This window comes from Zeus faber (assembly GCF_960531495.2).
Source record: "Zeus faber genome assembly, chromosome: 13".
Classification (NCBI taxonomy): Eukaryota; Metazoa; Chordata; class Actinopteri; order Zeiformes; family Zeidae; genus Zeus; species Zeus faber.
Window position 1 is genome coordinate 30,445,762 of NC_137198.1, and position 25,108 is coordinate 30,470,869.

The window sequence follows — 25,108 nt, forward strand, 5'->3', positions numbered from 1 at the left end:
CCACGTACAAGGGTGCACGCAAAAATAATGCAAAGGGCCGGAGGGCTCCCTAGCCGAAGTCGTGCGGTGGTGGTATGTGGCAGACTCGGGGGCATGGTCGAGCAGGCTCTGGGAGGCGAGGGGAGGCTCCCCGCCTCAGTGACAGCTGTGGCCAATTGAATGACTGGCCAATCACAACAGCTAGGAATATTTCTTATGTCTGTTTTGTCTTGCAGTGAGGGGAGGATGGCAGAGGGACCGCACAGAAGCGCTCTGTGGGAGTCCCAGTTGAAGCCAGTCCATGAAAGCTCTGTCTTCACTGTACGATTCTCACTTGAAGTGTCAGATAAAACTGTGTGTCATGCCGGCGCCTCAACTGCTAAACCCTGTGTCACACGTCCTTGGAGAGAACCAGGCTAGCGAACGCACTACAGGCATACATAAGCAACATCATGGCAACAAGTGATAAAGGTACACAAGACAAACATCTCACATCGATAACAATGAAGACCCAAAAGTACCAACCACTAAATACTGAAAAGTTTTATATGCCGTCAAAAGTGCTGCATGGAGCCAGGCTCTTCTACTAGCTTACTTTGTTTAAAGACCAGTTCTCTTTGGGGGACCCGACCACAAGCATTATGTTCCCTCTTGGGATCACTGATCCACAACATCCCACTATACGTTCGATGTATAGTGAATGGAAGCATAGGTAAGTCATTCACTGGGAAATTTGAGTTTTTGCTGTTGCCTCTTTTGGATTTTGAGAAACAAAACATAGGAAAGTGGATATCCTTGTGATCTTGGCAAGTTCTCGGAACACGTCCACACCCACTGGACTTAAAATGTGTTCTTGTTTATGCTATAAATGCTGGAAACCATCATGATAATTAGGCCTAGGTTGAAAAATAGCGAACCTCTCCTTTAATGTTGTCAAGAACACGTAAACCGAATGCTTTGGAAAGGAATGGAATTGTATACCGTATCAGTATTCCGTTTGAGCCGATATCCTCACCTGCATAGACCACGATCCCAATAACTGTGTTGGTGTTGCGGATGGTGCAGCTTCTTAGCAGCAGATTGTTGTTGTGGAGGCCAACTCGAACTTTGTCGGAGTGCTCTCTGTGCAAACAAAGACAGTGTTTCATGGCCGTGTGTGATTTGGGGCAGATTTGTGGCCCGAGACAAAACAACATAATCTTACATGTAACCCCGAAATCTGCCAAGGTCGTCGTTGGGACTTTCACACTCGATGCGACCATGGAAGCTCTCGGGAGTCAGCTCGGCTCCCTGCAGCACGGGATATACACAGAATATACACATTAACCCAATACAAGCTCTATTCTAACGTATTTATAAAAAATATATATTTCAATTAAATCTGTAAATATCAGAGAGCTAAATTAGACTTCTATTTAATAAGACGTTTTGAAGACAGATTTTTGGACAAATCGTCTCCCTTATTCAAAGCTAAGTATTGCAGGTAAATATGGAGGTAAGTATTGTACTATATTTGTTACAGGGAAAGGCAAGTATTAGGTAGAAAAAATTTAGGTTGTGAAGCAGATGATTTGATGACCTGTTATTATAACAGTTTCCTCTAAGTCAGATAGCGAAGGAAGTGATTCACTACTGTAACAGGTCATCAAGGATTTTCTTGGAATTCTCTCTACAGGCAATTATAAAGTAAGTTAATCGAGAACAGTATGGCAAGCCGTTTTAACATTCAATCCATAAAAGAAACTAGTCACTTTTTAAAAGTGACTAGTATTTGTATTTTAGTTACTATTTTCTATTCCAACAGTTACTAGTAACTATTTGTTTTACAAGTCAAAATGTAAGGAACTAATACTTATATATTAGATACTAGTAACTATTCCAATTGTTATTAGTAACTGTTGCAATGTTTCTAGTAACAATTTAGACAATTTTGTTAATTGATTCCTATCCGTGTTTCAGATATTAAATATTTGCCTCCAACTAGTATCTATTTCGATTGTTACCAGCATCTATTGCAATCTTTGTCACTATTAACTGAGTATTGAGTTCATTAGTGACTAGTGACTTTTATTGCTGTTACCAGTAACATTTATATTTTTACTGGTAACATTTTAAATTTAACTAGCAACAAGCTTTTTTGTCTAGTAATATCTCATGATGGGTAAAAAAATAGTTGTTGTAATTGTTACTGATAAAACAAGATATGTTACTAGTAAAAGCAAGAAAAGACACTAGTCACTAAGTAAATTGTCCAAATTGCTATTTGACTAGTACAACTAAAATAGTTACTATCAACTGTTGGAATAGCAATGAGTAAAATATAACTATATTTTTTTAAAAGACTCATTCATCCTATGGATTAAATGTTAAAAAGGCTTGCCATACAACAGGCAAGTTTAGCAGGTAAGTATGAAGGCAAGTATTATTTTGAGTATTCACTAATCCAACCTCTGGTGTTTCACAGAGAGATAAAGACAAGGCCGTATATCTGCTTACGTAGTTGAGTGGGTGCTCTTTCAATGAGGCCAGGGACACAAAGAAATCTTACTAAATCAATGTGGCCCCATGCGTCCCGCCTGAACACCTCTAAATGTGGCCTGAGCTACTCACACCTACCTGCAGATGCAGGTCTGAAACCGCTTGTCTCTGTTTGAGGTTGGATTCTCCGTCCAGGTTGGCTGTCTCGATGAAACAGACGCCATGAGGGTCGGAAGAGTGCAGCAGCAGCATGTCAGCAGGGATGATCTCATTGCAGGATAGGCGGACAAAATCTCCCACCTTGACATCTTGCCAGCGTTGGTCAACATAGGATTTTTGCTTGCTACCAAAAAAGCACAAGAGACAGATCAGCCAATACAAACAGACTGTTAGCATCATGTACTGCACTGTCCTCATGTCCCTTTATACTTCGCCTGCCTCGAGTAGGCCTCTTGGGAATAAATATAGTTTAAAGAATTGAATTGAATTGGAAAGGGCAATAAACAAAAAATCTTAATGCAAGATTTGTTTTCTGGGACAGGAAAGAGACTCAAGAAATTTCTTCCAATAGATACTGCTCAAGCAGCTTTCTGGGGTCCAGCCCCCATGGAGAGGGGGGCTAGTTTGTTTCTATGTTTATCCAAACCCAAATTAATGATCGTGATTAAAAAATGAACAAAATAAGTCAAGTCTTTTTAATAGATTTAAGAGTCTTTATTTGTCACATTACACACCGCACTACAACACACGCACACGCACACACACACACACACACACACACACACACACACACAACACACACATTTTGGGTGGTGGCCAGTGAAATGTGGCCTCTGCATTTCACCCATCCTGGCTTTGTCCTTCCACTGGGAAGGCAGCCAGGAGCAGTGGGCAGCATTTGTCGATGTGCCCGGGGACCTGGTAGAAAGGGTCCATCGCTGGTCAGATGATGTGTGCATGTTTTTGGTGGGGGTCCTTACTGATGGTAGGTGGAGGGAACCCCATGTGAGCACGGGGAAAACATGTAAACTCCACACAGAAAGGCTCCTATTTGGGAGATAACCCGCTGGAGCACGGTGCCAACAGCACCCCAGGTGAGAATCGAACCCAGGACCTTCTTGCTGTGAGGCAGCAGTGCAATGCAAGGCGCCACCGTGCTACGGTGGCACAGTGCAGAATGGAACATTACTGAATGTCTAATAGACCACCCGGAAGTTAAAGGGCTGGAGAGCCAGGTACCACCGGGTGATCCGGGCATTTGTGTCCCTCATGCGGTGGAGCCACTGCAGCGGGGCGTGGTCCGAACAGAGGGTGAAAGCTCGTCCCAGGAGGTAGTAGCAGAGGGACCTGACTGCCCATTTGATGGTGAGACACTCTTTCTCCACCGTGCTGTACCTCGACTCCTGTTCGGAGAGCTTGCGGCTGAGGTACAGCACCGGACGCTCAGGCCCCTCAACCTCCTGGGACAAGACTGCCCCCAGCCCTCTGTTCGACGCGTCGGTCTGCAGACAGAAAGGGAGAGGGAAGTTAGGGTTAAACAGCACTGGCTTTCCACAGAGAGCTGACTTTACCCTGGCAAACGCCTGCTGGCACTTCTATGACCACTGGACCAGATCTGGAGAACCTTTTCGAGTTAAGTCTGTCAAGGGGCTGGTTAGCTCTGAAAAGTTGGGGACAAACCTCCTATAGTAGCTGGCCAGCCCCAAGAACTGCCTCACCTTCTTCTTGGTCTTAGGTCTTGGCGTGGTTGCGACCGCCACGGTTATATCAAGCTGGGATCGGACCAGGCCTTCGCCCAAGTGGTACCCATGATACCGTACCTCCCGCCATCCCATGGCACACTTCTTTGGGTTGGTGGTGAGCCTAGCCCACCTCAGGGACTCCAGCACAGTGCCCACATGCTGCGTATTCTGCTCCCAGGTGCCGCTGTGAATAATAACGTCATCTAGGTAGGCCACGGCATATGCTTCATGTGGACGCAGGACGCGGTCCATGGGTCTCTGAAAAGTGGCTGGGGCACCGAACAACCCGAACGGAAGTGTGCGAAAGTTGGATAAGCCAAACGGTGTGGCGTACGCCAGTATTTCCTTGGACTCCTGAGACAAGGGGATCTGTCAGTAGCCCTTGGTTAAGTCCAGTGTCGTGAAAAAAATGAGCTGTACCTAACCGTTCAAGAAGTTCATCGACCCGGGGCATCGGGTAGGCGTCGAACTTGGACACCACGTTCACCCTTCGGTAGTCCACGCAGAACCGGACTGACCCATGAGGCTTACTCACCACCAGGCTTACTCTGTTCACGATGGGACTAGACCAGTCACTTGTTGACTCCTCAATTACAGCCATGTCCAGCATGGCCTCTAATTCCGCCTGCACGATCTTGCGTTTGTGTTTAGGCAGGCGATACAGCCGAGAGCGCACCTTCACCCCTGGGGTTGTCTCCACATGGTGGTGTACGAGGGACGTGAGACCTGGCAGGGAGGAGAAAACATCAGAGAAGCGACGCTGAAGTGCAGCTACGTCCACCCTCTGGAACGGAGAGAGATGGTCACTTAACAGGGACGCTTTTTGAACCTACGGCCCCAACTCATCCCGCTTAATGACCACCGTAACCAGAGCCACGGCCGCCCCCTCCCTCCATTCTTTTAAGAGGTTTAGGTGATGAATCAGTGTCCCCCTGCCTGTCAGACAGTTCAACCTCATAATCAACCTCGCTAACCTGTCGTGTGACCACAAAAGGCCCTTGCCACTTTGCGAGCAATTTAGAGATGGACGTAGGGAGCAACACACCTTGTCTCCCGGTGCAAACTGTCTGAGTCGAGCCCCCCGGTGGTATAAGAGGCGCTGACGTTCCTGAGCCCAGAGCAAATTCTCCCGTGATAACGGCGGAATCAGCGCGTGTAACTTTGCTCCCAGGTCCATAACATACTGTATATCATTCTTACTGGTGGTAGGACCTTCCACCCAGTTTTTTAAATTAGGTCTAGCACCCCCCAGGGTCTCCTGCCAAAGAAGAGTTCAAAGGGAGAAAATCCCATGGAGGCCTGGGGAACCTCCCGCACCGCAAACAACAGGGGGTCCAGCCACTTGTTCCAATTACGGCTATCATCGTGAATGAACTTTCGAATCATGTTTTTCAGCGTTTTATTGAACTGTTCCACCGCTCAGTCTGGGGATGGTAAACGCTGGTCTAAATTGAGCGGACGGCCAGTAACTCGTAAAGTTACCGAAGTGTACGTGACATAAAGGTAGTGTCCTGGTTGGTCAGGATTTCCTTTGGAATCCCGACTCGGGATTCGGGATTCTCTGCGCCTGCGCCACACTTTTGGCAGTAATACTGCTCAGGAGCACTGCTTCTGGGTACCAGGTTGCATAATCCACGAGGACTAACACAAAACGATACCCAGGGGCACTGCGGTCTAATGGCCCAATAAGGTCCATACCGAGTCTTTCGAACGGGGCCTCAACGAGGGGGAGGGGCCTCAACGAGGGGGAGGGGCCTCAACGGCACTCAGTGGCATAGCCGGATGGTTGACTAATTGGCACTCAGGACACGTGGCGCACCATTGACGGACATCAGCCCAAATGCCTGGCCAATAGAAGCAGGCCATTATGTGCTGTTTTCTCGTGACCAAGGTGACCGGCCATCGGGTTATGGTGAGCCGCCTGGAAGAGCCTTTCCCGGCAACCCTTCGGTACCAACAACTGGGTTATCTCCTCTCCTCTCCTGTCTGAGTGTCACGGCTCACTCTATATAACCTGTCCCTAATCACCGAAAAATATGGGTGAGTGAGCACGCCGTCTGGGTGCGTCAATATGCCATCGATTTTTACTACCCCCTTAAAGGCCCCACAGTCTCGCGACTGTTCCAGCGGAAAATCGTTGATAGGGAGGGTTACAGGGACAGCGGGAGACCCTACTTGGGATCCCGCCGTCCCCCCACCCCATGCAAACAACGAACCCCTACCTGTGACATCTCCACCAAAGCCCCGGGTCGAACCAGGCATTGCTGGACCATTGTCTGCGAACAGCCCGAGTCCAGCAAAGCCCGATATCTACCCCCTTGTAGCCTTACCAGTACTTGGTAGTCTCCTTTCCGACTGGGTGAGCGATCCGACACACACACACACACACACACACACACACACACACACACACACACACACACACACACACACACACACACACACACACACACACACACACACACACACACACACACACACACACACACACACACTTTTTTTTCCCCCAGCTATTTGCGGATCATGTTTTTTTCTATGTAAGGTATTAATAAATAGGCTAAATCAGTTATTTTCTTTATGGTTTACATGTTCAAGTTAAAGTTTAAAAAATGTGAAATTATTTTGATGTGTTAACATTACCATTTCCACATTTCCAGCAATCATGATGTGATATTTTCAGACTGTCCCAAACCAGTTGCTTCTGTGTGCTCCTGTCCTTTTACAAAAAGGTCAGAAGAGACATGCAACTGGAGGTGTTCACATATTTCGCTTGGTTCAGGCAACATGTAGTCACAAATACAAGCCGTATTCTCTGCATGACAATAGTTTTGGCCTTGGGTTAAAAGCACGCTGTGACAATGTGAAAATGTGTGTATGGATACACATGAAGGTGTTAAGGATCCAGTGTGTGTTTAGCTTGGCCTGGCGTGCACTTTTGGAGCCCCAGTGCCCTCCCCGGCTGGGGTTTTAACTCCAAAATTCCCAATTCCTAAAGATTCCTTACTCATCCCACAGGTCAGTCCAAAACATTTTCTGTTTGTGTCCTCACACATGGAGTTCGCTTGCAGCTCCAGAGCAATGGGTCTGAACCGTGTCAGTTTTATTTTAGTCCCAAAAGTTTATAAAGTTGTTAAAATGTCTGAGGGCTTTCACATTCAAAGTTCAAAGTGTTTTATTTGTAAAGTGTACAGTATAACACAAGGTAATTCGGTACAATGAAATTCTTGGGGCATAACGGGCACATATTGGAATATAAGGAGGAAATATATATTTTTTAATAAGAGTAATATAAAACAAGTAAGAGTCGGGTTACAAATACAGGCAAGAAGTCGCAGTGTATGTACATAAAATTAAATAAGAAAATAATCCTAAAACGATAACTAAAAATTGGAACATTGTAGCAGTTCCAACAGAAATAGGTCAGTCTATTGCACAAGATATAAACATAAATATAAAGTGAAGGAGTGCCAGTGGATAAGTACATGTAGTTGTGGTGATGTACATTTAATTTACATAGGTGACTACAGATGTTGCAGGTTGAAAAGCCTGATGGCCTGAGGGTAAAAACTGTGAGTCTGGTAGTGTGTGGCCGGATGCTCCGGTAATGTTTACCAGATGGCAGCAGGGTGAATAGTCTGTAGTCTGGGTGGCTGTAGTCGTTTTATGATTTTCCGTGCTTTTCTAAGGCATTGTGTGCGGTAGATGCCTTGCACGGAGGGGAGGTGGCAGCCAATGATGCACTCTGCTGTCTTCACCACCCTCTGGAGTGCCTTGCGGTCAGCAGCGGAGCAGCTGCCGAACCAGGCGGTGATGCAGCCAGTGAGAATGCTCTCAATGGTGCATCGGTAGAAGCTGGTGAGAGTCCTGACAGACATGCCAAACTTCTTGAGTCTCGTCAGGAAGAATAGCTTTTGGGCAGTTTTTATTGCCGCCTCCGATTGCCTGGAATAGGAGAGGTCATCACTGATGAACACACTGAGGAACTTGAAGTAGGAGACTCTCTCCACTTCAGCTCCGTCGACGTGGATGGGGGCGTGCCCCCCACCCCGCTGTCATTTCCTGTAGTCCACGATCATCTCTTTAGTCTTGCAGACATTGAGAAAGAGGTTGTTATCCTGGCAACATGTTTCCAAGACGCTGACCTCCTCTCTGTAGGAGGACTCATCATTGTTGGAGATGAGACCCAGGAGGGTGGTGTCGTCCAAAAACTTAAGGATGGTGTTGGTGCTGCGCGTGGCCACACAGTCATGTGTGAACAGGGCGTACAGGAGGGGACTGAGTACGCAGCCCTGAGGGGCTCCAGTTCTCAGGGTCAGAGCAGGAGAGGTTTCCCATTTTCACCACCTTGGGTCCGCCCGTCAGGAAGTCCAGGATCCAGTTACAGAGGGAGGTGTTAAGACCCAGGATCCTGAGCTTGGGAACAAGCTTAGCAAGCACAATTGTGTTGAATGAATCTGTAATCTACAAACAGCATCCTCACGAATGTGTTGCTCTTGTCCAGGAGAGGGGTGGTGTGCACTGCCAGGGCGATGGCGTCGTCCGCAGGGTGTCAGGAAGGGAGGAGCAGATGTGGGTTCTGACTAGCCGCTCAAAGCACTTCATGATGGTCAGTGCTACGGGGCGATAGTCATTCAGGCAGGTGATAGGTTGTTTCTTCGGTACCAGGACAATGGTTATCTGTTTGAAGCAGGGTGGGGCCTGTAGACTGGATCAGGGAGAGGGTGAATATGGAGGTGAATACCTCCGCCAGCTGGTCGGCGCACGCTCTGAGGACATGGCCTGGAATACCATCAGGCCCTGGAGACTTCAGAGGGTTTACTTTTAAGAGCTATCCTCACATCAGCTGTAGACAGCAACAGAGTGCAATCATCCTGGTCCTCCGCTAGCCTTGCAGGCGGGATGGTGTTGCTCACCTCAAACCGTGCGTAGAAGGTGTTGAGCTCATTGGGAAGAGAGGCGGCTGGCTGGGCATCACCCCTGTTTCTCCCTTTGTAGTCTGTGCTGGTGCGCAATCCACACCACATGCGTCTGGGGTCGGAACTGTGGTAGTCCGACTCCAGCTTGTCCCTGTAGGCTCTTTTAGCATCTCTGATGGCTTTCCGAAGGTCATATCTAGATCAAGGCCTCCAGGTCCCCAGAGCCATAGACGGAGGACCGTGCTCTGAGCTTAGCACGGACATCACCATTAACCCAGGGCTTCTGGTTGGGGAAAGTCCTGACCTTGACTCTCGGGACAACATCATCAATCCACTTGGAGATGTAGGCTGAGACAGAGTCTGTGTATGCATATCTGTCCAGTAGTTGTGAATAACAATGGTCGAGTCTGATCACCCCGTGTAGGAAAGTTGATATGCTGGTGATATTTAAGCAAAACTTCTTCCTCATATTAGCCCTATTGAAGTCGCCACAAACAATAGAAGCTGCCTCAGGGTGAGCATTCTCCAGTCCATTAATTACTCCGTAAAGGTCCTAACGCGTTTTTTCCGCCTGCGGGGGTATGTAGACTGCCGTGATTATAGCGGAGCTGAATTCCTGCGGGATGTGGAAGGGATGGACTTTTATAGTTAATAGCTCCAGGTCCGGAGAGCAGTGTTTTGAAAGTACTGATATATCCAAACCCCAGCGAGAGTTAACCATAATGCAGACCCCACCGCCTCTGTGTTGACCTGACAGTGGTTCTGTCGTGCCGGTAGTTGGAAAATCCAGCTGGAGTAACGGCAGCGTCAGGCACTGTAGCGTCCAGCCAGGTTTCTGTGAACGCCAGCACAGTTTGCTATGTCCCGCTGGAAGATAATCCGTGCGTGTAGTTCGTCCATTTTATTGTCCAGGTATTGAACATTTGCCAGTAAAATGCTCTGTAGCAGCGGATTGCAGTATCTCTTCTGAGATCTGCATAGAATTCCGACACATTTGCCTCTTCTCTTCCTCCTCCGCCGGCATATATACAGGACAAAGGGATCGCAGCATGTACTCTGGTAAGTTGCGAAAAAGTCAGAATTAAGTGTCGAACGGACGTCCAGGAGTGCTTGTCGTTCATATTGTAAGAGTGCACTGCGTGCAAAAATAAGAACAATACAAATAATAATAAACACAAAAGTACGAGTTGAATGCGGAGCCATTGTCTGTGCGTCCATACTACGGCGCACCCGGAAGTGACATGCTGTTTAGTCCGTTTGAATGGAACCATGTTGTTGGGAACTTCCAACAATTGGTGATTTCCTTCCACAGTGACAACTCTGAACAAAACTACGACAGTAACAAATTAAGATGAGGGATTCAAAAATTATTATGATGTTTTTAGAGAATACTATTTTCATTTTAGATTCGCTAAATAAATGTGTTCGTACCATGACATAAAGGACACTGGACAAGGTGCCAGTGCTTTTTATTCACACACATGTTCATGTTGTTCAATAAAGCAATGTTTTCCGGACAATTTACTTCCTGGCAAAATAAAAAGTTAAAAATATCGGCAAAATTTTACTCCAAAATCGGTATCGCTGACAAAAAAAACAACAACAATATTTGTAAGGCCCTCGTCCCATGTACCCTATCCCCGTCCCCATGGATACCTCTACTTCACATTGTGTAATTAATTATCTATAAATATTTATCCTCGAGAGGAATCAGCTCTCCATCAAACACAACCAAAGTATTGAATCATCAAAAAAAATAATAATAATAATAAATAAATCAATCAATAAACATTACAAGAGACTCACCTGACAGAGGCCCAATCTTATCAAGAAACAAACAAAAAACAAAAACACCCAACTCCAAGAGACAAGTTGTCCCCTTTTTAATCAGGAATTATTTCAATAGCATTGGTAAAGTGAATATTAAACTGAAAAGTTCTATGGCTGTGACATTGATTCCCCTTTCTATTATTTTCAGGACTGGCAAACCTTCCTAATTCCTCCATAATTCAGGGTGGTGAATCAAATATTGACGGAAAATACACAACCAAAACAATCAAGAATTAGAATTGTATTCATGAACCAAGACCATAATCCCACAGGCATCACATTCTTAGCTGAATCTACTTCTTTGTAATTGTGGAGGATGGCGCTATGTTGGTGCCATCACACCAACAAGTGGAATGGACATTCATCATGGAAGAATGGCCAGTGCATTGTAGGAAGCAGTAAGCAGTGCAGGTTCCACACAGTTCTTAACTAAATAAATAACTATGTTGGCTTTTCTTTGATGGCCACAAAGCTTATCAGACGATACAAAAGAATACAAGGGCTAAAAACAACTGTAAAACCAATTAAAACAACACAGAACCCTGGGTTCTGTGTTGTTCAAATCCATCAAGAAACACAGTTGCTTCACCCATCAAACCTTCAAAACAATGAAATATTTGGCTTAAATGTTTGGTGTCTTGATGCAATATCAACATCCAAAATTAATTCAACGAATAAAACAAATGATAAACATATGATTGGAACTATAGATCAGGTTTCTGAAGGCGAGAAAAAAGATCAAAACCTTGTATATAACAATCAACAGATGGTCTGTGTTTGCACTGTGTGTATATGATCAGAAGTTAATCATTACACAGTAAATGGTGTTGGGACCCTGGTCCAACATCAAATTTTACAATGCCTGAAGGATTACTTTTATGGTTACGGTTACTGTACAAATTACTTAAACAACACATGGACAAGTTACCCCATTCAAAGAGTGAAATTTAAAACATCATCATAGGCGTCTTAGATTTGGCTTATTCCAGGCAAGCCTTTCCTCCGGATCAATGGGTTGCCATACAAAAGTTTAGCACTGCAGTGAGCTCTGAATCATGAACAGGGCTCTCTACCTTCTGCATACACAATAATATACTGTGCTGGGAACACAATAGCCAGTGATTTAGTGGCATGACGCACACACTAGGCATGACTCTTATTAGAGCAAACAAGGAAGTGCAGAATTCATCTCATTATCTTAAATTATTAAATGACCTGAAAATGGGGAGCTTTTAAGAGAAATGCAAAAAGCTTGCATTGGGGATACATCATGTACACTTACCGGTGAACATCTTTTTTTTTTTTTTTTTTTTTTTTTTAAACCTGTGCTGTCAGCATGCTGGGCATACAACACATAGTATTTGTATGCCATTGTATCTAGGACAGAGTTAGTCTGCAAGTGGAGTCCAAGCTCTCGACCTGCAATGCAACTCTTTATTAATTCTTAAATCATCAAGAACTGCTGCAATAACTCTGTCAGGAGGTGCTCAGGAAGTAGAGCTGGTCGTCTAGTAATCTAAAAGGTTGCTGGTTCGATCCCAGGCTCCTCCTGCTAGCATGCTGTAGTGTTCTTGAGCAAGACACTTAACCCCTAATTGCTCCTGATGGCTGCGTCCGTCAGTGTTTGAATAATTGTCAGTCGCTTTGGATAAAAGCGTCTGCTAAATGTAATGTAATGTAATTTTAGTATACAGAACCACCATCAATCTCCCTCTTTGGGAGAACTATTTTACCATGTTTGGGTCTATAAACAACTGATCACTACTCCAAAAGGGGGAGATTCACCACGGGTGAGACAATTAAACCCAGAACAAAATAACATTTACACAGAAAAATAAACATTGGATGACAACATGATGGGACCGCCTGCATGTGTGTTTGTGTGTGTGTGTGTGTGTGTGTGTGTGTGTGTGTGTGTGTGTGCATAAATATATATAAAGAGTCCACCGGTGAGTGCACAGGACTTATCCCAATTGGTTCTGGTGTATAAGGTCGGTATTATGTCGTGGCGCCTCCAAGCAGCAGAAAGGACCCTGAGCCCCCCCCCCCCCCCGAGCTCCGCAGCTGCATAGACACCCTACAGCTGCAGGAAAGCCCTGAGCACCCTGCCCTGCAGCCACAGAAGACACACGGGCCCCCAGAGAAGCCGGAGGTCCACGGAGCAACCCCCACGCCTGGCCCTGAGGAGCATAACCCAGTCCCAGGAAGCACGAGGAGACCCGGAACCCCAGGGGCGCAGACATACAACCCACCCCCAAGTGCAGGCACAAGAAAAAGCCGCAGGCTCAGATTCAGGCCCCCGTCGACAGACGGACACCCCGCCCAAAATGCCCGCCCCACTGGCAAGCCCGCGGGACCCCCCCTGAAGCGTTCTGCACTGTCTTTTGAAATGCAGATGCAGGTACTTAAAAGGACCCAGCCAAATTCACATTCTCCTTTCACCATCATTTTTTTTCCCCCCCAAAGGGAAAATGGCACTGCGATAAGTGATTGGACCTCAATTATCAGCAATACAATGGCAAGCAATAATAAATAAAGATGTTCCCTAAACCAAACAACTAGCTAGCCTCAATAATAGAGTGAAAGTGAAGGTAGTCACCACTCAAACAAAAGTTTTGCTCAATAAACTAAAAGAAAATAATTAATCAAAAACTATAGCTGCTTAGGCAAAAGTGCCTGAGCTAGAGTAAAGATATTTCATTTCATGTTGAGTGGTCTTGTCAGGATGAATAAACTAGCCAACATGGATTTTTTGCCAAGTACCTTCATAACAGGGACAAAGTTCTGAACTTTTGATGTTAAAATCAGTTATTTAGCAAAATGTGTGGTGTTCAATGTGGAATCGATGTATTGCAGCAGGGAGTCACAAAAAAACAAAAAACAGCTCAATCATGAAAAATAAATACTGGAGGTGGCATTCAATGTGATGCAGCCCTCTTTACCTGCTGTAGATGCGCACTATGTTGTTATTCACCCTCTTGTCAAAAAGGTAGCGCCTGTAGTCTTCCAGGGCATCTTTGAAGGCGATGATGGCGAGGACCACCAGAAGAGGAATCATGGTAATCTCCTTCTGGAAGGCCTCCACCATCGGAACCCAGTTCAGCAGAACCAAGAAAAGGAAGTAGAGGTTTGCTGCTCTGCAAATGAGCCGCCAATAACAAGTCAATGACCAGCAGAAATATTTTTATTAAAATTGAATAGCCTTATTCAAATGTTGGTTCCCATCATTTATAACTCTTACACAACCTTGCTGCAATACTTTACTATTGAGAAATCGAAACACTCTGCTGCAGCTTAACATAAGAGTATAGAAACAGGATTTTGCTTCCAAATGGCAACCTTATATAGCAAATGGTTTGCTCAGTGTGTACTGTGGCCATTGCCAAAAGTATTTAAAATGTTATATTACTGTAATTCAAAACATGTTTAAAAAAGAGAGACAAAGACGTGTGACTATATTGTCAGTTTTAATTTTGGAAAAGGACCATGGTTTTATTGACCGTTGCTGTTCTGCAAATCAGCTCTTTTGGCTCCTTCCATACTAACGTATGAGGCTAGAAACAGGAATGTACTGTGTTCGGATGTACTGTGGTAATTGCATAAAGCAGTTATAAAGAAAATATGATATTATGGTTATTAAAAAAAATTAACTAAGGGGGCTTACCTACCTATTTAATGCTTTCCAGTGGACCTTTTTCTTTTAAGTTTATTTTTGAGTGGTGTGCAAACTGTGCACACACCAGCACTCAGGAACGCACTATATTAGCAAAACTGGTCCACTTCTGGGATATGTGATATTCAGGGATATGTGATATGTGGCCCCATTGAAATGCTTTCAGCGAAGTTGGTCTAAGATAAGATCCACAATTTGCCATGGTTGCAAAAATAGCAAACCTATCCATTATGGTATTCTCTTTAGAATCAGATATATATCTATATTTCTTTTTATATAAACCAGGTGCATTTATCATATACAATTTATCATATATTTGTTATGGGTATATAGGGTACTAATATAAACATGAATAATTACTATGTGCTCACTAGCTTATGTACAATGTAATACTGGATTTATTACACATATATTATGGCAAAGGGTGGGCGAGTGAGTGAGTGGGTGGGTGAGTGAGTGAGTGAGTAAGTGAGTGAGTGGAGAGGGCAGGTGGTGGGGTTGTGTATGTGAGTGAGTGAGAGAGAGACCTTATTCAGGAGTGTGGAGGGTGCAACAGAACATAATCCTACATTCAAAGAAATGTGTTAGTAAACAATTTCTGAGATTGAAATCAAATCAAACCTACCTATGGAACTGCTGGAAGAGATTAATTGGAATGAAACTCAGCAGGCTGTACTTGGTGGTGTGAATTGCATTGCCCTGGTAGCCCTTGGATATGTCACCAAACTCCACTTGGTAAGGGCCGTGCCGGGCAAGGATGGTCCTTCTCTTCCCGCTGAGCCTGTTCAGAGAGCTGTGGTCCTCCGGAGGACTCTTGGCAGGCAGAGCATCGGCGGCGGAATACCAGCCCCGTGCAGTGTCTGAGGCACCCAGCTGCCAACAGCGGTGTCGAACCCAATGGAGCCGCTCCATGGGGTCCGGAGGGCCTCCTCGAGCTCAGAGCTGTCTCTCTGGTTTCTGCTTTCCTCTTAGCTTCTTGTTGGCTTACCAGCAGTGGCTCTGGGTAGGTTCTCAAAGAGGCGTCTCTCCTCCTCTCCTTTCCCCTCTGTTGTTCCGGGACAATTTCACAAAGCCATCTTCCTGCACGGAGATAAGACAATAGCAATGACGTCTTTGTAGTCAGTGATACCAAGGCTACTTTCCAGGTAAACAAAAAAAAAGTACTCTTTGTCAACAACGATTTTGATTTTCGCAAGGTTTGACGTGTTATGCATTCAGACAAAAGTATCTGCACGCCACTGTTGTAACACATGCTTATTTGAGTTACTGTCATGTTCACGTGTCAGAATTAACCAGTGTGGCCATTACTCCTCTGACCTTTCCCATTGACAATGTGTTTTCAGCCACTGTTCACTGGATGTTTTTTGTTTTCGCCCACTATTCACTGAAGGTTTTTTGTTTTCGCACCAGTCTCTGTAAACTCTAGAGACTGTTGTGCGTCAAACTCCCAGGTACCAACAATCATTCCATGATTGCCATCACTTAAATCGCATTCCTTCCCATTTGGTCTGAACAACGACTAAACTCCTTGACCATGTTTGCAGGCTTGCTGCCACATGATTAGCTGATTAGATATTTGCATTAACAAGCATGTGTACAGCTGTTCTTGATAACGTGGCCACTTAATGTGTAAGGCTATTTTACTGAAATGTGTACAAAAACAGGTGCACACACTGCTGGCGTACACAATTTAAATTCCCAATGGCATTATCCTATAGCAGGGGTCGGCAACTTTTACCACTCAAAGAGCCGTTTAGACCCGTTTCCCACAGTAAAGAAAAGACTGGGAGCCACAAAACCCTTTTGACATTTAAAATGAAATAACACTGCATATAACGTTTTGTTTTTTTGCCTTCATGCTATGTATTAACAAACTATAATAATGTTGCATTTATGAAATCAATGAACGACTGCAGAGAAAACTAAATTACATTTCTGCATACAACAAAAATATTTTGAACTCTGAAAAAAAGACGTTGGGTTGAAGGTTACTTTCAAGTAAAATACTCAGTCTTTTTGAGTCCTTCTTGTATATATGAAAAAAACGCAGAACTTAAATTATCTACCGGCAGCAAACCAAAAATTCTGTCCTCTCTGTGTCGTCATCCTTTTACTGGCGGTGCAACCAGCTAGCTGTCAACCTGAATAATAAAAGGACTATTTCACTGAACAATGAAAAAATATAATTATGTGCAAAATAATAGGCAATTAAAATATTTATCATACTTGGTTAATGTGATTTCTGCTCCTGAACCGCAGTGCACAGTGTCTGCACATCAGGGCTGTATGCCGTCACCTTCATCTTTACACAGGATCATAAGCGGTCATCTGTGAGGCGTGTGCGATGTGGGTGAGCAAGACACACATTGCGCTAGGTGTGGTGTCATCCAGTCTGCACCCCCCGCATACCCCTAGTGAAGCCACAGACTGAATTTCTTATTTTTTGCCTCAAATTTGTTCAGAGACAGATTTTGGTGGAGTGATAAGGTAAAATCAGTAAAAGTAAACAGACTTAATACAACGGAACCCGGAAGCCACGCTCAAACCGCATTGGCTCACAGAACATAGAATTCATACTCAACCCCATTGGCTCACAGAACTAGGGGCATCAGGAGGGTGGCACCACCCACTGAAACTGAGCATCCTGGAAGTGCCATGCTAGAATGCATAATCTTGAGCTGCTTTCAAACATGCACTGCAACCCTGGAATTATCCCGACATAACCCGGAGGAGCTGGATGTGTGAACACAAATGTCCGAATCAGTTGGACCGGATATTTACCAAACTTTACCCAGCCCACACCCGAGTACAAAGTCCACGTAATGTTAGATTGAGTGGAATGTGTGTACAGAGCAGGTAATTGTCTGGAGCATCCACAGCGAGTTAGTGGACATATCGCGTGTTGCTGACGTCTATCATGCACCAGTTATTTACTCCGTGCAGATCTTTGTGCACATAGCGTAGCAGCTTCGTACTCCTTCCTGCTTTCCTTTATATTCCTTTCCACTCTTTCATTTATATTACATCCAAATACAGGAGTTTCAACTCCAAAAAAGATGATGCTTGTCCGCCATCTTGGGTGTGCTAAAACTCTGCAGCGTGCACCAGAACACTAGTGCGTATGGAAACAAAACCTTGCGTAATGGGGACACTTATTCCGCCCCCCTCCCCCGCCTGTAGCGATTGTTTTAACCCTCCCTGCTGCCCCCAGTGAGCCCGGTGCTCCATCCTGGGCCACAGTCCGCTGAGCGCAGCTGGCAGAGCTCAGAACACCTGTAGAGTCCAGACGGAGCCTCTTCGAGAATAATGCGTGTTTGTTTGTTTTTTTTATTTAATAAGCATATAGCTGTCCCTGAGCACACGGAGCAGTGCTCCATGTATGTGGACGTATGCACACAATAATTTTATAAAAAATAATACATTTCTGCTGAAACACTGCATATTTTTCCAATGTTCATTTTCAGATTCGAACAATTACAAGCCTTGAAGTTACATCAATCAGTCAATATTCTAATGCGTTTGAAGGATTTTATTTTTACAATTCAATAGTTAAATAAAGATATGTTATTCATATCAATTCATGCATCAATTCATCTCATTTTTATCATAACACATGGGCCTCTTCTACAGTAAAGAGAAGATTATATGTTGACTGCATCAATTTTTGTGTTGGTCATAATATAGAATGATTTATTGCATGTGTTAAGTGAATGATACAGAACATAAGGAACTTAAAAAAAAAAGCATAATAAATCGATATTGCAATATTGGTCAAAAATAAAATAAAAATCGCAATTCCAGTTTTTTCACACATAAATTTGGTATGAGTAAGCTTTTGCCAGCCCTCCACCAGTCTATGCTATGACAAGTGCATTCAAGTGTTATTTTCAGGTGAACCACGCACCAAGGCTTAGGCTGTTGTCAGATGATGGCCAAGTGTAAGGAGCTCACTGCAACTGCATGACTGGACTTGGGGAAGCATGCTATCATATTGCAGCTGTGCCATTTGTGGTACATACAGCATCTCTCTACCCCAAGGCATTGCCACAAGCTCACAAGTACAAGTGGTCGCCGCCAAGTCAACAATGACTTAGGAAAGCGTAGTACACCAAGGGTCAAAACATCCCACATAACAACATCCAAAGTGGCAAAAGCAAAAACAGTTAGCAACTGGCCAAGCAAGCAGTATCCCAGTGTCTTAATAGTCTTTCAGCCTATTATTCAGTCTAATAAGGTGGTCAAACTTGCTTATACTCCATTATCCTTGGCTATGCTGAAAATGCAAGCCATGGTTACATGCATCCAGTTTAATGATCCCTCAGCCCCTTAAATCCCTGCACGACAACAACAACCGGCAACCCTGATTTGATGCTCTGCTTGTAAAGTGTGAAGAGACTTGAGAGATAACTGGAGTCAAGACCAATTTATTTTTAGAGCCCGTAATCACATGAAAGTTTTGCAACACCACTAATCGGACATTGGCTTTTGAGTTTGATGCTAATATGTAGCCATATTACTGCTTTTTTCTGAAGAACCCCCAAAACATGCATAACTTTGACTAGATTTTATGTTTCCATTTTGATATCTTCATTGTTAACCAGGAATGGACCAATTCAACTTTCGATTCTGAAACCTAAAATATAAGTATGAAGTCTTGAGAACATAGTTAATGACTTACAGTATAATGTAATAATGTAGTAATAATTGTTCTCCACCGGAGCGATTGATATCCGTGAGGCTCTCTGTGTCTATATGTAATGCAGATCCCTTGTTTTAGGTTGCCAAATAAAACTGGAGTTTAGAGCTATTGAAATTTGATCCTTTTATGGTATTGACCAAATTGCAATTAGAAGCATTGAGTAATGAAACATTCTGCAGAGTTCGATACCAAAGTTTGATATCCAAGGGATTTATCGCTACAGCACCAGTGAGCCAAAGATTAAAGACATTTTTTTGTTGAACTTTTTTTAAGCAAGGCAATAAAGTTTTTTGTGTTATTTAAAAATATAATGTCAGTCAGTATTTGCAATATAAAAAAATGTAGTTAAAATGAGCATAGTTTATTATTAGGGTTTTAAAGTCAAGGTAATGGTATCAAACTGGGTACTGAAGAATTTCAATACAATGCCCAGCCCTACTGGTCGCACCAATATCCCAAACTACTATACTGTATATCAATACAAGAGTTACAAAGGGTCAGACATTTCCAGAAACTTTACAGATAGTTTTCCAATTTTGGAAATATTGCCAGATTCCAATAAATAAATAAATAAATAAATAAGACATCTTACCTCATAATAGTGAATATATTTTTGATAGTCATTTAAAATAATTAACTAATGTGTTATTTACCAAATTGGCATAGTTGTGCCCAGATCAGCCACAAGGTCTTGCCCTGAGACGCTACTGAGACGCTAGTGAGCGTCTCAGACGGTGTCACCCAATATTAAGGCTGTGAAGGGATCGTACCGTGATGAGGCTCCGCCCATTTTAGAAATGTGTCTGTGATAGGCAGATTGGGGCAGAGATTGTGTCGTCTGAACAGAGCAATATGCTATCTAACAAGGATATGGCCTAAATTACTCACTAATCAAAGTTAAGCTTAGTAATTAAGACAACAAATACATGTCCCAAGCCCCACTACAATCAGAATCAGACTTTAATCATTTGAATAGGTAAGATTCAAACATACCCTAATATTAATTACATATTAGAAAAGTGTAATATGCATAGTCAGCAGGTGCTGAACATGGGCTTCCGAGATTAACAGAATTTAAGAGATACAGGGAGAAAAGGTTTTTTTTGGAACAGGACCATAGGGAATGTTTTTTGTTGGTCAATGAAAGAATATACCTTATTTCTATTTGAAGAGTTTGCAATAATTATGTGCTTATCTACTCATTATCTTATTATCTGCTTATACTATAGTAAAACAGTAGCTTCTAACGTCTATGGCAGGCCTGGCCAACCCGCGGCTCGGGAGCCTCATGCGGCTCTTTGGCTGGTTTCATGCAGCTCTTAAGGGGCTTTCACATGACAAGCGTCAAAAACGCAGAAAAAAAAAAAGCGCGGCCATTCATTCCCTATTATGATTATAAAATCGCTATGATGTATCACTCGTTTTCCACCGCGGATCACTTCCTCATTTACTCAGAGCGGACAGCAGCAGGAGTCATGTCCCATTAACGCCTGTTTTATTAGTCCTAATGCCGCGTTTACACCAAAAGCGCCGGGGCGGCGCGCCTCCATACAAAGTCAACATATAGACACATTCCAGGCAACTGGAACGCGTCTAACACGGCATTAGATCTAATAAAACACCAAATAAGATTCGAAAAGCTTAGGAAGTTTATTTTCAACACTATTGACATGGTTAGTAGTCAACATATAAGATGGATCGGCCGGTGAATTGCGTTGCGTATCCAACATCCCCGATGGAGAACTGTGAAGGCTGGAGGGGTGTGTGTGTGTGTGTGTGTGTGTGTGTGTGTGTGTGTGGCGACTCACGAGCGACACGCAAGCTACAGCCACTTCTACGGTCGCAAGCGGACTGTGAGATCATTTCAGTAGTAAACAATGTGTCAAGTTCGCTCTCATAATGGCAGGGAGAAAAAGCACAGCAAAACGAAAATATGAAGATGAACACAGGACGTTTTTGACAGAGTGGGAGAGTTTATATTTTTTTGTTGAACGTAATGGCAAGCCATTCTGCCATATATGTCAGGCGTCATTAGCGCATTTCAAAACTTCAAATCTTCAGCGCCACTTCAGCTCACTCCATGCTAACATCGACCAGGAATTTCCAAAAGGGACTGAACTTCGCAAGCACAAGTTGGTCACTTTGAAAGGTCAGGCAGAAAAGCAGATAGTTTTTCCAAAAATTTACGAAGCACTCAGAGACCGTAATGCTTGCATCATATCAACTGGCTTGGAACATTGCACAGGCTAAAAAGTCATACAATTCGTTAAAAAATGCCTCAGTGACGCTGTTGAAATCTTGTCTCCTGAAGACCACAAACTAAAACGAAGTGTATCAGACATCCAACTGTCCCGCCACACTGTTGAACGCAGAATATCGGACATTAACACGGCTATTGAATCACAGTTGCACTCTGACCTTCAAGCATGTGAGTATTTTAGTGTCGCATTGGATGAGAGTTGTGACATACAAGACAAGCTTCAGTCGGCAATATTTGTACGGTCTGTGTCAAACGATTGTGTGATCAAAGAAGAACTCCTTGATATTGTGCCATTAAAAGACAGAACCCGTGGCATAGATGTGAAAGAAACAATGATGGCTGCATTTACAAAAGCAAATCTGCCCATACAGAAACTAACTGCAATAGCCACGGATGGAGCGCCAGCCATGATCGGATCTGTGAACGGGCTTGTGGGGCTGTGCAAAGCTGACCAAACATTTCCCGAGTTTTGGAATTTCCACTGCATCATCCACAGGGAGCAACTCGTGTCTAAATCATTGAATTTAGACAACGTCATGAAGCCTGTGATGGAAATCGTCAACTACATCCGCACACATGCGCTTAACCACAGGCAATTCAGGAATCTTATCGCTGAGCTGGGCCAAGGGCTTCCAGGTGACCTGCCGCTGCACTGCACTGTGAGGTGGCTGTCAAAAGGCAAGGTACTTTCTCGCTTCTTTGAGCTTTTGGATGCCGTGAAACTGTTCATGGAAGAGAAGGACAAGGACTATCCCGAGCTCTCGGAACTCGAGTGGATTATGGATCTGGCCTTTTTGGTCGACTTGCTGTGTCACTTGGACAGACTGAACCTGACCCTGCAGGGTAAGTTAAAAATGCTGCCTGACCTGGTGCAAAGTCTGTTTGCGTTTGTCAACAAACTGAAGCTGTTCAAGACGCAAATTCAAAAGGGAGATTTAACGCATTTTCCCACTCTGCTAAAAGCCAGCGGGCAAGTCACCAGCGCCGCCCTGAAAAAGAAAAGAGACATATGCAACACTGGTTGAAAACCTGCACGAAAGCTTTGTGACCCGGTTCCGTGATCTACAACTGAAAAGGCCACAGATTACATTCCTCGTCGACCCATTTAATGTGGATACGGACTGTTTGAAAGCCTCGCTCGTCACAGATGAGGCTACGGCTGAGTTGGAGATGATCGATTTTTGTGAGGAGGACCGACTGAAAGCTGCTTTAAGGGAAGGGACCATTGAGTTCTGGAAAAGTGTGCCTATGGAAAAATACCCCCATGTCAAACGGGCTGCGCTTAAGATACTGTCAATGTTTGGGTCAACATACGTCTGCAAGTCTGTGTTTTCTACCCTAAAACACGTGAAATCAAAGCATCGATCTGTTCTGACTGACACCCATGTGAAAGAATTGCTTCGAGTGGCAACAACGGAATACAAGCCAGAGTTGAAGAGGATTGTTCAAGACAAGGAATGCCAGAAGTCCCACTAAGCAACATGCATAGTAAGAGAAAAACGTTATTGTTAATTATTATATTTTTGTTTGTGGACTTGGTGGAACTGAGAGGTATACCGCGGAAACGCAGTGCTTTCATTTAGGAGTCCTGGCTCAATGGTAGCGGCTTTGAACTCGAGATCCGATAGCGGGTTCGATCCTCGTAACCACACATTTTCAAAAATGTGGCCAGGGCTCCGGAACATCTAGTCCCAGGTATATGTGGATGGCCAAAGCATCGGATCGTGTATGGTAGGCAAGAGCCAAAACTGATTCTTAAAGGTTAGGGTTTAAGGGACACTACAACATGAAAAAAATACATCCTTATCATTAAACTCGAAGTCCAATTCCCCCCTCTATGAATAAACAAACAACAGTACTTTTTGAACTGAGAGTTTGTGTGTGTGAGACAGTGCACACAATGTTAATTGTTGAAAATAACTGGCCTGTGGTCTTAGTACTCCATCCATCCATCCATCCATCTTCAACCGATTATCCTTTGTCGGGTCGCGGGGGCTAGGAGTCAATTTCTGTCATTATCATGTTGGTGTGTGACATTTACAATAAATCTGGCTGAGCAGAGGTCTGTGTGTGTGTGTGTGTGTGTGTGTGAGGAAGGGATGGGGTGATGTTCATGTGTGCCCATGTGTATGATGTGGCTCTTTGCAGTAACACAGTAAAAAAAGTGGCTCTTAAAGTCTCTGACTGGTTGGCCACCCCTGGTCTATGGCATGGTGAGTACAGCCTGTGAAAATAACCCCTATATTTTATTCCCAATATTCCTCTTAATCATTGTAAATTCCCATGGAAAGTTTCCAGCTTTCCCTATTCAATGTTAGCTTGCTCCCTTTGTTATATATGTAGGTCAGCACTCTTGAGTTGCTCGTCATCGTGTGTTGAACTTTGTGGCTTAAGTAGTTTCCTGACTGGGAGATATCTGGCACAGGCCTGTGAAATGCCTAACCAGTGTGCTGGATCTGTAATAAAAAGATGAATTCCCAGACCACAAAGCTGAACCACTATCGTTTACCATTTACCATTACCCCGTCACATGGTAGACATTGTGCATAATAGATAATCAACTCATACACCTAAGTTTTCCTGTTTCTTCATTTTTGTCATGTTGAACAAGATCCTCTATTATGTTTATGCTAGAATTGTGTGAATTTCTTTCCTTTTTGTGGTAGGATTGAACTGACGATCGAAATGCAGTTACATATTAACGCGACAAACACCAGGTAGAATGTATCTTTAAAAAAAAGGTATTGACTGAATAGCAAAATATTATGTACAACATTTTACAATATGTGTACACATTTTTGGGGGGAAAATTCTTTGTTACAAATAATCAACAAGGTAACAAATATATTACAATATGCATTTAAAGAGAGAAGTATTTGAGTTGAGAGTATATAGTATTACAGTTAGTATGAGAGTATCTGATCATTAATTGTGGTATTTATTAGGCCACATGTATTTACTCTTCCATGTTATAATATGTGTGCCATATGTTTATGAATATGTCAAAATGGTACATTACAAATGATGATACTTGCATTTTATGGCCCACAGTCTGTATTATTTGTGTATCTGAACGTACTTTGCAAATCTTCTTCTTTCGGCTGCTCCCGTTAGAGGTCACCACAGCGGATCATCTGCCTCCAATACCTTCTGCTCTGCGCATCTTCCTCCCGTACGCCAACCGCCTGCATGTCCTCCCTCACCACATCCATAAACCTTCTCTTTGGCCTTCCTCTTTTCCTCTTGCCTGGCAGCTCCATCCTCAGCATCCTTCTCCCAATGTAACTCTCATCTCTCCGACACACGTGTCCAAACCATCTCAATCTCGCCTCTCTCACCAAACTGTCCAACCTGACCTGTCCCTCTAATGTACTCATTCTTAATCCTGTCCATCCTTGTCACTCCCAATGAAAATCTCAACATCCTCAACTCTGCCACCTCCAGTTCAGCCACCTGCCTTTTTGTCAGTGCCCCCGCCTCTAAACCGTACAACATAGCTGGTCTCACTACCGTCCTGTAGACCTTCCCCTT

General features: G+C 43.9%; 1 protein-coding gene across 1 annotated transcript in view; it reads right to left on the reverse strand.

Annotated features, from left to right (window-relative positions):
• Positions 1 to 25,108, reverse strand: part of atp10d (ATPase phospholipid transporting 10D) — a 65,150-nt gene that overhangs the window by 33,834 nt on the left and 6,208 nt on the right. Inside the window, exons 2-6 of the mRNA XM_080012098.1 lie at positions 15,244 to 15,698; positions 13,888 to 14,082; positions 2,596 to 2,800; positions 1,184 to 1,269; positions 995 to 1,101 (exon numbers count right to left, since the gene is read on the reverse strand). Of these exons, the coding sequence (XP_079868224.1) occupies positions 995 to 1,101; positions 1,184 to 1,269; positions 2,596 to 2,800; positions 13,888 to 14,082; positions 15,244 to 15,530 (880 nt within the window). The 5' untranslated portion in view covers positions 15,531 to 15,698. The remainder of the gene's footprint in view (positions 1 to 994; positions 1,102 to 1,183; positions 1,270 to 2,595; positions 2,801 to 13,887; positions 14,083 to 15,243; positions 15,699 to 25,108) is intronic.